General features: G+C 33.4%; 1 protein-coding gene across 1 annotated transcript in view; it reads left to right on the top strand.

Moving 5' to 3' along the window:
* The window catches only part of LOC101404876 (cadherin-12), a 100,822-nt gene that overhangs the window by 30,227 nt on the left and 58,028 nt on the right, over positions 1-12,567 (top strand). Inside the window, exon 3 of the mRNA XM_087443161.1 lies at positions 4,399-4,586. Within this exon, the coding sequence (XP_087299287.1) occupies positions 4,399-4,586 (188 nt within the window). The remainder of the gene's footprint in view (positions 1-4,398; positions 4,587-12,567) is intronic.

Below are 12,567 nucleotides of genomic sequence, written 5' to 3'. Positions count from 1 at the left end.
AACAGCTAGTAATGATAGATATTACTTATGGTGTTTCATGCACTATTGTATAAGTGACTTTTCAAAAACCAATCTACAAGGTGGATATAACAATAATAACATTATTATTATTATTACATCAAGTTTGCAGATCGAGAAAATAAAGATTACCTGTTTTGCCCAAGGTCACAGAGCTAATAAGAGGCTATAACAGGTACATAGTTTATATAAGGAAAATATATTGTATATATTGTATAGTCTTTCTCCTTAGACATCAATGAATGCCCCCTGACAAACACGCACACCCAGTGTGAGTCCGAATAATCAAAGTATAATTTTTTAAATGGCATAGTTACTGAGAGGATGCCCACTTAGGCTGTAACTGAGTAACAGGTATATTTTTACCTTTGGAATTAACAGGGAACATTATCTGTAAGAAGTTATAGAATTTGGTCACTATAATTCCAGCTTAGTTCACTGCATGCAATCTTCTCCTTTTCCACGGGACTACAGTTATTTTGGTAAGCATAGCATGTGTATTTGATGAATATATAAGTATATATTCTTATTGACTCTGTGAACAGTTTCTTGTCAACTGTTTTATTTCTTAATCTGTGTTGTACAGGTAGTGCCATTAAGATGTTTCATATGCATCAAAAGTAGGACGCCTGGAAGATGATGGCAACGTAATTGTGTAGTACAACATAAGCGATCTGACTTTGGCACGGCTGAAGATTACTTCAGTTTTGAATTAATCTGAATGACCCCAGCTTTACTGCTGTTGAGTTTCTAGAAATGATAAAATGTCAAGTCACTGGAAATAAAACGACAGAACCTAAACAATCTGACATGACAAATGCATAGTTTCTCTGACTTGTTCCATATTCTGTAGACTTTATTACCAACTACAATATTTTATTGAGAAATGCTTGTCTTAATGAATGTGAGTGTCTTCCACCTTACTAGAATGTATGTATGCTATGTGAAGAACAGAAAATTCAGTGCTCTGTGTGTATTTTATGTACATTAAAACTTCAGTGCACAAAAAAGATGTAAGTGGTGAATCACTGTTTGACTTCTATTATATCTTAATTTGGGTAGGGCATATTAGTGGAATGCTACTGAGTCAATCTTTTTTGGATGATGGTACTATTTCAATTTATCACAAGTTTTCCAATGCCCTTAGATAATTTTGAAATTTGTGGGCATAATGTATGATGACAACTTTTTAAAAAACTGCCATTTAACTTATACTGATAGAGTACTACGAAGCATAGCTGTCTTCACATTTATTGTTATTGGCCTCATAAAATATCAAATTCATATCTTTTATAAACATAAAATTCATATCTCAGCAACTTGTCTTGAAAAGGGGTACTCTTTCCTCTGTAGTCTGCATTATCTGATGTCCTTCAGATTACCTTTCAGAGTTTTAAAAACTCTTCTGATATTGGAGGGTCTCAATTCTGCTAAACTCTTCATCCTACACTAACTATAATCCTTAAGTGATGCCGCCAGACTAGAATATTTCCCTTGAGTTTTGATTCTTTTATTTTTACTTTTAAATGTTCAAATGAAAAGCTAACTCATAAACCTAATAAGTAACCTGAAGTTGTTCCCCTTGAATGGATCAGATAGAGTAAGCAGAAATATCCCAAGCTTTTTAAGTTAGATGCTCACATTTTCCTAAAGATTCCATCCAACCCTCCCTCTGCCTCAATGCCACACCACCATCAGTGCCATGCACGGCTGACCTTGTTTAAAATTGGAAATTCACTACACTTGACAGCTCTCTCTCTCTCTCAGTTCTGTCTGCCTGGTATGTCTTTGATAATTTTTAGTCAGTAAGTTTCCGAACTAAATATCCTGTTAGAGAAGGATTTACAGTTCATTATTCAACACAGACCTCCATTGCTCTATTTCATTTGGAAAAAATTCAAGACCTTTCCTAACACTTATTTATGAACCACGAGATGGGACCACGACTGATCCTACTATAGATTCCAGGCTTTTGGTGTTTCTTCAGGTTTTTATCAGAATCACACAAGGAGAGGCAAAGGATGTGGACACGTTTCTGATAAATTGTATTTCTATTTAGTAGGCATTAAGAAAGGAAGAAAAAAGGAAATGAGAAATAACTCATATGTTCTATGCCGTGTTCTTTTTCTTTGGAATTTGTCCGTGAGAAGTTTAGTACAACTTTACATAACTGTGTCACGTGCTTTCTTGCCACATAAAACAGGAATTTGGGCATCCTCGTATTTGCTAATATCTCAGGAGTGCTTTAATAGGATCAAGGTTTAGTACGGCATTTGTGAAACACGATCTATAGAAAGCAGGTTGCAAAAGTCACATTAGGTTGTGCTTATGTAATCACGGCTACTTGAATTCAGACAAATTCTCCTTGAATATCTGTCTTTATCCTTCCTGTAGACAATGAGTATACAATGTAACCTATAGTTTTATTCTTTCTCTTTGCTCTGGTTGCCTCAAGTTCAAACCGTGCTTTAAGTCCACAAACGTTGAGCATCTCTATATGATAACCACTATCCTAGTGTTTAGAGAATAAAACCTAATGTAACACAATCCTAGCCTATGACAAGTTGCTAGTTTGATTGATTAATGCGACTTCTTTAACCGAAATTCTTTTATAATGTCTATATCACACTCCATTATTGCCACTTGAGTATCTTTTTTTGTCTATGTTTATTTACTTATTTATTTAACTTTTAAATTTGTTTTTTAGAAAGATTCCTGATATCCCCTTTGAAGGCAGGTATACTATTAATTAATGATTAAGTTAATTAATTAAATAAGTATTTTATACTACCGTAAAGTGTACTTTCTGTCTTTTACCTGGAACCAAACAAGTCTTAGGTAAATATTTAGCTCTCTTGAGACTAAATATATTATATATCCCATTGAGATAACGTTATTGGATGTAAATAAGGCTGATTTTAATGTTATAAGGGTGAATGGTGGCTATCTTCTTTGAGGGGAAGAGGAGGGGCAGATGGTAAGATTTAAGTGCTACCAAAGCTAACGAAATTACCAAATTTTAAAACTGATTGTGAAAGATCTACAAGACTTTTAAAAATATTTGAGAATGAAAAAGAAACTATTTTGCAGAATCCTTATATAGGGTGATTATTTTTTTTTTTCTCATACCTCTTGAAGGCAATAACTGTAGCATTGTAATGTGGTTTGTTGAATGAACTTTACCATTCAAAAAACACGTTAAAGAGCTTCCGAATGTAATTTCTGTAGATGTCACTAGAAGTCTACAGCAAATTAATGACCCTGGTTGCTTTCCCCACGGGAAAGTGCAATCCAAAATCCATTAATAGAAATTTAAACTGAAAAGTAAATATCAGAATTTGAACTTTGTATTGGGTGTTTAGTTTTGCTTCTGTATTTTTATTTCCTCCCATCCTCTTCCTTTCCAAAATTTGATTTGAACAGACTGCTGTTTAATCCGTTAGTGTTTACTTTGATGAGATGTCAGTAACATAGCCTATACTGTGTCTTTTTCTTCATGTTATACCTTATAAAATTTTGAAAACTTCTTTAAAGAATGTTTATGTTTTTATTTTTGTGGGATATTATAATTTTTCATGATTCTGGTATGTTTTCTAAAGATGGGTTTTTTTTTATTCAGTATGAAATTCATAATAATGTCGGTGCTCCACCTGGTGGTAAAAAATAAGCATTTTACTGTTTTTCAGCGCAAAAAATTGGGAGATAAAACTTTATATCCTGATTTTAAAAGTGTGTTAACGTACCTACCAGGGTACCCAGTAAAAATCTACTAAACATGAGGTGAATATTAGTCTATAATATATTAAATACATCATGGATTAAAATTTTGTGTAACTGTACCTATAGTCATTTTACAGGTCATTTTTAGTTGAATGATTGCATAAATAGTCCAGCTATTTTTATATTTATAGATGTTAGGAAACATAACTTTCTATAAATATCTAAATATCTATGTTCTATCTATCTTCTGTCTATCATCTATCTATCTATCATCTATCTATGTATCTTTTTTACTACGTCTTGTATCCTAAGTTCTGTTGTATTAGTGCCAATTAATTTCATGTGTATTCCCATCTTCACACTTGATGTTAGGTACATTTTGATGCTGCTATTATGTAAAGTATTTCCTCACAGTAATTTAAATTTAACACACACTACTGTTTCTAATGCGCAACTCAAATTCCAGAACAGGATCTATTGAATTGAGAAGTTATTACTCCTAATTACAATCCTTAACTTGACAGCAAATTTCCTACCAATTTTGCACTATTATGTTTTAAATTTGATTTATTTTCTGTAGACTATGTTTTTCAAGCCTGGTAATCTTACTATATACTTTACTAACACCATTGTCAACACAAATTACATGTGTTTTATCAGGCATCTTCCATCTGAAAGTTCCTGAGTCTTCTCCTATTGGCTCAGCTATTGGAAGAATAAGAGCTGTGGATCCTGATTTTGGACAAAATGCAGAAATTGAATACAATATTGTTCCAGGAGATGGGGGAAATTTGTTTGACATCGTCACAGATGAAGATACACAAGAAGGAGTCATCAAATTGAAAAAGGTATACAAAGTTTTTGGACAGTTGTCTACCCAATAATTAAAGAATAGTAAGACTAAAACTTAAAAATGATAGCAATTTTAATTTTCCTTCAATTATTTTAAATAAAAAAAGACCAGGTGACTATGAAGTATTCAATCCCACAGGCACTTTTATTCTGTGATTCAATAGATATATATTTTATGTTGAAACAATTAGGCCTATTAATTTGACTAGATTATTTAAAAAATTCATACCAGAGTTTAACTGTAATTTAATTTTTTACTGTTACAAACTTAGATGAAAAGATTGATTTAAAAATAAGATCTAGAAGTAAACTCTGACCCCACCAGGCTTGGTCTTGCCCTTTTTGTGACTTTTCTGAGGATATAAATATTTAATTCACACCTTGTTGGCGAGCATTGACATCGCAGTGGAGGAATCCTGATATGGGCAGGCTCTACTACTGGAGGAGTGGAAGAAATGAGAATGGGAAATGTTGGGCTTGAGGGAGCTATAATGAGATAAGTAAAAAGAAAAATTATTGAGAGAGAAAAAAGGTGGTCCATGATGGGAAGCCATTTGTAATATTAAATGGATTAGTATAGAAGAGGATTGCAGAAGGGGAGAGCAAAATTCAAAATATTTGAAATAAACCACTATTTTTAGTATAGGTAGCTTGTCTTTTGTTGGGTGGTAGCATGAAAAAGGTGTATGTAAATGTGAGAAAGAGAAAAATCATGATTATATTTGAGGTGTTTAGATTGTTTCTAGAACAATGTGGCAAATTATAGGAATTTCCAATAATGGAATGTAGACAAAAAAGTGAACCTCATTTAATTTAGTCCTCTTTTCCCCTCTCCTACAAAGTACACTGTATTTATCCCAAATTGCAGTATATCATACACGTTTAATAATTGTGATGATTTTAACCCACAGGAAGTATTTTTGCATTCAGTCCCATTAATCAGGCTGCTGTTCCCAAATTTGCTCAGGAACTCTGAATTTTAACAAAGAAACAATATACGTAGTAATGAAAATAATCTCAAAAAGAAACACAATTTTCATATCGGTTATTTTTCATTTTTTATTCCTACTATTGCACATAAATTGTACTTTGTCTAGAAATTAATTTAACCATATGACCCCATTTAGCAAAATTATGCATTTATGCTGTATTTTCAAAGTACACCTAGAAAAAAATTTGTGTCAAATTCTTGTCAACGTTATTTCTTTCTTATTTGTTGTAGTTTTGCCTGTTTTTCTCTTTTCTATTCAATAAAAAATCAGTGAAAATTCTCGTCACTTAATTTTTTAAAAATGATCTCCAAAACTAACCACATTTAAATGGTTAAAGACAACAATTCAAATGGAACAAATATAAGTTCTCTTAATATAAGAAATAATAGAAAATATTTTACATTGATGGTTCATAAAATTTAAGTATAAAATTAATTATATTTACAAAGTAGAATTGAGATACAGAAGAGTCATATTGTGTATACTATATGTATTTATATTTATATATTTTTTACATTTATATATTTATTATGAATTTTTTTATATTTACACATATGATTCTATATTTTATTTTTATTTACCCTCATTTACCATCTATGCCAATAAATAATTGATGTTTAAGTTTCAATCTGGAAAAATGTGTGGCTTTCTTATCTATTTTTTAACACATTTGAAAAGAGTACAGTGTGCTTACCATATTCCTTTATATTATTATATCAGAATGGATTAATCTTTGAAGGTAATGATTCACTTATACAAATCAACGTTTTGTACATATTTATTTATTATACATCATCACTAAAGGAATAGGAACACATCTTTTCCCTTTTTAGCTTATGAAAATATCATAAACGGTTTGACATATTTACTTTGTTGTATTTATTTTGTTTAATTTTTTGAGAATTTTCAATTGTTTAACTAGATTAAAATTGAGATTTGGGAAATTATGATATATCTTTATTAAAATTGCTTTACATAATGTAGAAAATAGTCTGGAAAGTATATCTCTAAGTAAAAAAATATACTTTTCCTTCTGCAGTGGATGAATAATTGTCCATTTTGCTGACATAAAATTTATCTAAATAAAGCTCACCCACAACTAACATCACTCCTTCATTCAACAAATATTGATGGAGCAGCCACTAAATCCCAGACCCTGATCTGGACTCTCGGGATGGAGCACTGAATGAAACAGACACATTCCCTGACTCAAGCAGCTTCCGTTTAATTGGAGAAGTTAGACAATGAACAGATCCAAAAGCACTGTCAACAGTAACAAATTCAAGTTTGAAAAATGTAAAGCAGAGTAAAGGGGATGACAAGTAATGTGGAGGGTGGTGGCTCTTATAGTCAGAAAAGCCTCCTCTGTTAGGGTAAAATTTCAGCAGCGACCTGAAAGAAGCAAAAGATGAGCCATGTGGTGTCTGAGTGATGTGTGTCCCGGAAAGATTGAGCAGCAATTGCAAAATCTCTGAGATGGGAGCAGGCTGGGCAAGGAGACCCAGTGCAGTGAATGCAGGGTCTATAGCCAGATATGAGGTCAAAGACTCCGAGGAAGGGCCCATCTTGGAGATCCTTGTAGGCCAGGCCAAGGACTTGAGTTAGATCATGATATGGGAAGCCCATGGTGAGTTCAGACCTAAATTTCCTTGACCCTTGTCAAGCCAGGGTACTCTGGCTGTTCTGAGGAGAATAATGACTAAGAAGTGAGAACAGAAATAGACCAGTTAAGAAACTATAGAAATAATCCAGGAAACCAATGACGGAGATCTAGACAGTGCTGTTTGTAGCAATGGAGGTTGTGAGAAATGGTGAGATTCTGGCTAGATTTTAAAGGAACAGCCAAAACAGATTTTTATAAATATTCTGATCATCTGGTAAATTACACCAAGCATTTGAATAGATTTGTTTTCAGTGTCATTGTTTTAATTTCTAAATGAGGAATCACCAGAGGCAATCCCTGCCTGCTAACCTATTGTGTACCGTTGCAAAAGAAAATTGCAACCTACAAACTACATCTATTAAATTTTTAAAAGATTACTCAGGAGGACATATTTGTAACAAAATTTTAAAATTCTCTATCATCTTTCTATCTATGTATCTATCTGTCTAGCTACCTATCTACCTATCTGGTGTATATATGGTATTGAATGCATCTGTGTGCACACATATACATATACACATATGCATATACATATATGACATGGCAGCATGATTTTGTAAAAATAAAATAATAAGAAAATATTTAGTTGAATAAAGCCCATGAAAAACTCAAGATTAATTTAAACAACTACAGTTCTTTATTATTACATTTTTATTGAGGTATAACTGACATACAACATTTTTTTAGTTTCAGATGTACAACATAATCATTTGATATTTGTATATATCACAAAATGATCACTACAATAAGTCTAGTTAACATACATTACCATACATAGTTACTGAATACTTTTTTCTTGTGATGAGAACTTTTAAGATTCACTCTCAGAAACTTTCAAATGTACAATATTATTATTATTAACTATTATTAACTTATAGTCACCATGCTGTACATTATATCTCCATGACTTATCTATTTTTTACTGGGAAGTTTGTACCTTTTGACCCCCTTCACCCATTTCACCTACCCCCCCAACCCCTGCCTTTGGAAACCACTGATCTGTTCTTTATATTGATGAGCTTGATGTTTTTTAGATTCTATGTAAAAGTGAGATCATACAGTATTTTTCTTTCTCTGTCTGACTTATTTTACTTAGCTTAATGACCTCAAGTTTCAACCATGTTGTCGCAAATGGCAAGATTTCATTCTTTTTTATGGCTGAATAATATTCCATTGTATATATACACCACATTTTCTTTATCTATTCATCCATCCATAGACACTTAGGTTGTTTCCATATCTTGACTATTGTAAATAATGCTGCAATGAACATGAGGGTACATATATCTTTTCGAGTTATTGTTTTTGTTTTCTTTGGATAAATACTCAGAAGTGGAATTGCTGGATCATATGGCAGCTCTATTTTTAATTTGGGGGGAATCTCCATACTGTTTTCCATAGTGGCTGCACCAATTTACATTCCCACCAACAGTGCACAAGGATTCTCTTTTCTCCACATCCTTGCCAACACTTGTTATTTCTCATCTTTTTGATAGTAGCCATTCTAACAGGTGTGTGGTGATATCTCCTTGTGGTTTTGATTTGCATATCCCTGATGATTAGTGATGTTGAGCATCTTTTCATGTACCTATTGGCCTGCAGTTCTTTAAATAGAGTTTTTTGAGTGAAGATTATATTATGCGACTATTTATGCATAGATCCAGTAAGTTCTTAGAAAACTTTATCTTGAACTTATCATTAGAAGTCCTAAAAGAATTAGATACATGATAATAAAGATGTATGTAACATCAACGGAAGTGTTTCAGTTCCATAATGATCTTAAAATTAGGTTTTTGAAACTTTCCCCTTCAATATCTCAGTGTAGAATTGCAATGAAGAGTTTTGATGTAAAACAAAATTCACATAGGAATTATGTTCTTAAGTGTACTAAATGCATTTAGAAAGTCCTAAAGTATATATTCTACATTTGAATATGTAGCTGTTTTTTAAACAACAGTTATTTTAATTGTTTGGCTAACATTAGAGCATGATATTCTTTGTTTTCTGAGAGTTTTTCTTTTTTTAACTCACTTAAAAATAAATTAAAATGCGTAAATTCTCTGACGCACATATTCTCATTATTGTTTTATCTCTAAAATCTTTATTTGCTTTCCCTTTACTATTTCCTCCTCTCTCCTCTTTCTCTATCGACGGAGGGGCTGGTCTAAGTGGGTAAAAATGAAGGTCAGATTTATGTGAGGTGAGAAAAATGAAAAAAGGTATTTTTCTTTATTTTATTTTTTAACTTTAACTTGGATTCAGTTTATGAGCCCTGTGAGAGAATGTCATTTCACTGTGTCACTTTGAATTCAGAATAACATGATGAAACTTTATATATAAATTTGTCCAAGGCACAAGATATTGCTTAAAAAAAGGACTACTCTTATTCTATAGTAATGTCATATTGCGCTGAGCAAAGTATAAACAAATGAAAAACGCCCTATATATTCAGTATTACAACAATAAAAACACCAACAAAATCAGGATAATAAAGCATTTTAAATTTTATATCCCATGTAAAAATTAGGAGATCTGCTACATTTAAAATGAGAGAATAAGGTGTTTTGAATGCAGCAATTTAATTCTTAAGTTAAAAGCTAAATGAAATATATTTTCAGTCAGTAGAGTTTTTTTCCTACTGGATAAATGAGAATAAATATATACTTATTGGATATAAATATAAAGTTATATGAATTAAAAACATTTAAGAACTGAAAATACATGTATTTATAGAAGTATTGTGGCTTTCTTGTTACTGATTTAGAAATTTAGGCAATTAAATAGTGGGATGAATACCTAAATTATGCAAAAGGACAATTTTAATATCTTGCCTAATTTCTCAAGCAGTTCTGTACCATTTCTACAAAAATATCTATCGGGAACTAATAAGTAATGATAGCATCAGTTTAAAATAAAGAATGGTGAAGTGATTTCCTATTTATTTTAAAATAAGTAAAACTTGTTTGGAATTTAAAAAATCCTTACTATTTTGGTGTTACTTGGCAATATTATTTCATTTCAGATACACATAAATGTGATCACATTGAATCCAAAGAAAAATTACTTTCTTTTTTCTTGAAAACATAAGACATAAAATACTTTATTCTTCACCAGGAACCTTTAATAAATAGGCTAAGGTCTCAACCGAGCACACTGAAACTTTATATTTTACTTATGCGCTGTAAGTCACTAAAACTCCTTTTCTTTTTGCAGTCTTAAATGTCAAGGAGTGAGTTCACAGCAAATGATTTGGTATCATAGCACCATCTTGTGGTTAATTCTTGAATAACTCTTAGGAAAAAAATGAAAATAAAATTTGTAAAAACCTATTTCATATGGCCTAACATACACCTCAATTTATAAAGTTTAAAATACTACTATTTTTAGACAGTCTGACATGCATAATTTCAAAGAAAAATAAGTGGTGTTCTTTACTTCTTTCTGTAAATATTATGTTCCTGTTTTGGTAAATACTTGTCCTCACCTTCAAACATCTTACCTAACTTCCCTAAACAATCTTATCAACTTTAAATTAGCCCCCAAATTGACATAGCCAATGCAAATTGTTTGCTGCCTTGTAGACATTTCTAACTGAGTTCCATGGTCTTTTTAAACTCAGAATGTCCAAAGCCAAATTCCTTCTCTTCTTCCAACAAAAGGGTGCATGCTCATATTTTCTCCTTCTTGGATAAGGCCTCACCTCCTCTCTAGTTTCTTAAATCAGAAATCTAGAATTTTCTTTCTTTCTTTTTTTTTTTTTTTGAGGAAGATCAGCCCTGAGCTAACATCCATGCCAATTCTCCTCTTTTTGCTGAGGAAGACTGGCCCTGGGCTAACATCGGTGCCCATTTTCCTCCACTTTATATGGGAGGCCGCCACAGCATGGCCTGACAAGTGGTGCATTGGTGTGCACCCGGGATCTGAACCCCAGCTGCCAGCAGCAGAGCGTGCACACTTAACAGCTATGCCATGGGGCCGGCCCCTAGAATTTTCTTATGCTGCTTCCATTGCCATCAACTTCCTCCTGACAAATAAGACATGAAGCCGACATTAAGCCTGATTTCTCCTGAACATGGACTAAAATTTCCTTCTTTCTCCTCCTCATGGGTTGACTTACAAGCCTCCTAGTTACTCCTTACCACCCTCGTAATGGCTGTTCTCCGAGTTGCACACCTTATCTTCATGCAACTTATCCTTTCCTCCCTGAATGAAAGTGCTAGCAACGAATAAATGAATTGGCTATTATACTGATCATAAAACTAAGTTTTGGGAAACCTGATTTTCCTTTTAAATGATGCTTGATCTGGGCCGGCCCCGTGGCTTAGTGGTTAAGTGCGAGCGCTCCGCTACTGGCGGCCCAGGTTCGCATCCCCAGGCGCGCACGGACGCACCGCTTCTCCGGCCATGCTGAGGCCACGTCCCACATACAGCAACTAGAAGGATGTGCAACTGTGATGTACAACTATCTACCAGGGCTTTGGGGAAAAAAGGGAGGAGGATTGGCAATAGATGTTAGCTCAGATCTGGTCTTTTTCAGCAAAAAGAGGAGGATTAGCATGGATGTTAGCTCAGGACTGATCTTCCTCACCAAAAAAAAAAAAAAAAAATGATGCTTGATCTGAAAGCCTTATCTTTGTGTTCAGCCTGGTATAATAAACCTACTTTACAAGTGCTTGTTCCTATTGTCTTCTCAGCGTGGGTCAGCCTTGTATAAATCTGTTTTCTAATTGCTTGTCCTCAAAAGCATCTAGTCTGTTTCAGATAAATGTACAGCCTTCAGTCATTTGGATTCATTGACAACATTCCTTTCCATTGGATCTGAAGACCTACTATATGATTGAGACAGCAGAGTCTTATTACTAAAGGATACATTTTATTAAGAGTGATGACTTTACTGTGTTAGTGAAAATGACACATGTTCATCATAAAGATTGAAACTATAGAATGGTAAAAAGTAGAGGGATGGAAGCACAGGTCTTGTAGGTCCGAGTTTGGTATAACGGGGTCCTCTGCTCAGGGTCCCTCAGGCTGAAATCAAGGTGTAGACTGGGGTTGTGATCCCACCTGAGGCTTCCCACCTTGAAACCTTTCCCAAGCTTACTGGTTGTTGGCAGAGTTCATTTCTTCATGGCTTTATGACTGAGGTCCCTATATTTTGCTAGCTATTGGCCAAGTTCCAGTCTCAGTCCCTATAGGCACCTCTTAGGCACTTGCCAGGTGGGCTCCTACACTCAGAAGTTTCTTTCTCCAAAGCCACCAATCATCTGGACTGCCTCTTTCCTTTAAAGGTTCACATGGTTAGTTCACACATCTCAAGTAAAA

This window comes from Ceratotherium simum, chromosome 18 (genome assembly GCF_057802395.1).
Source record: "Ceratotherium simum simum isolate JZ-2026a chromosome 18, ASM5780239v1, whole genome shotgun sequence".
Taxonomy (NCBI): Eukaryota; Metazoa; Chordata; class Mammalia; order Perissodactyla; family Rhinocerotidae; genus Ceratotherium; species Ceratotherium simum.
This window is presented reverse-complemented; position numbering and strand designations above follow the sequence as displayed.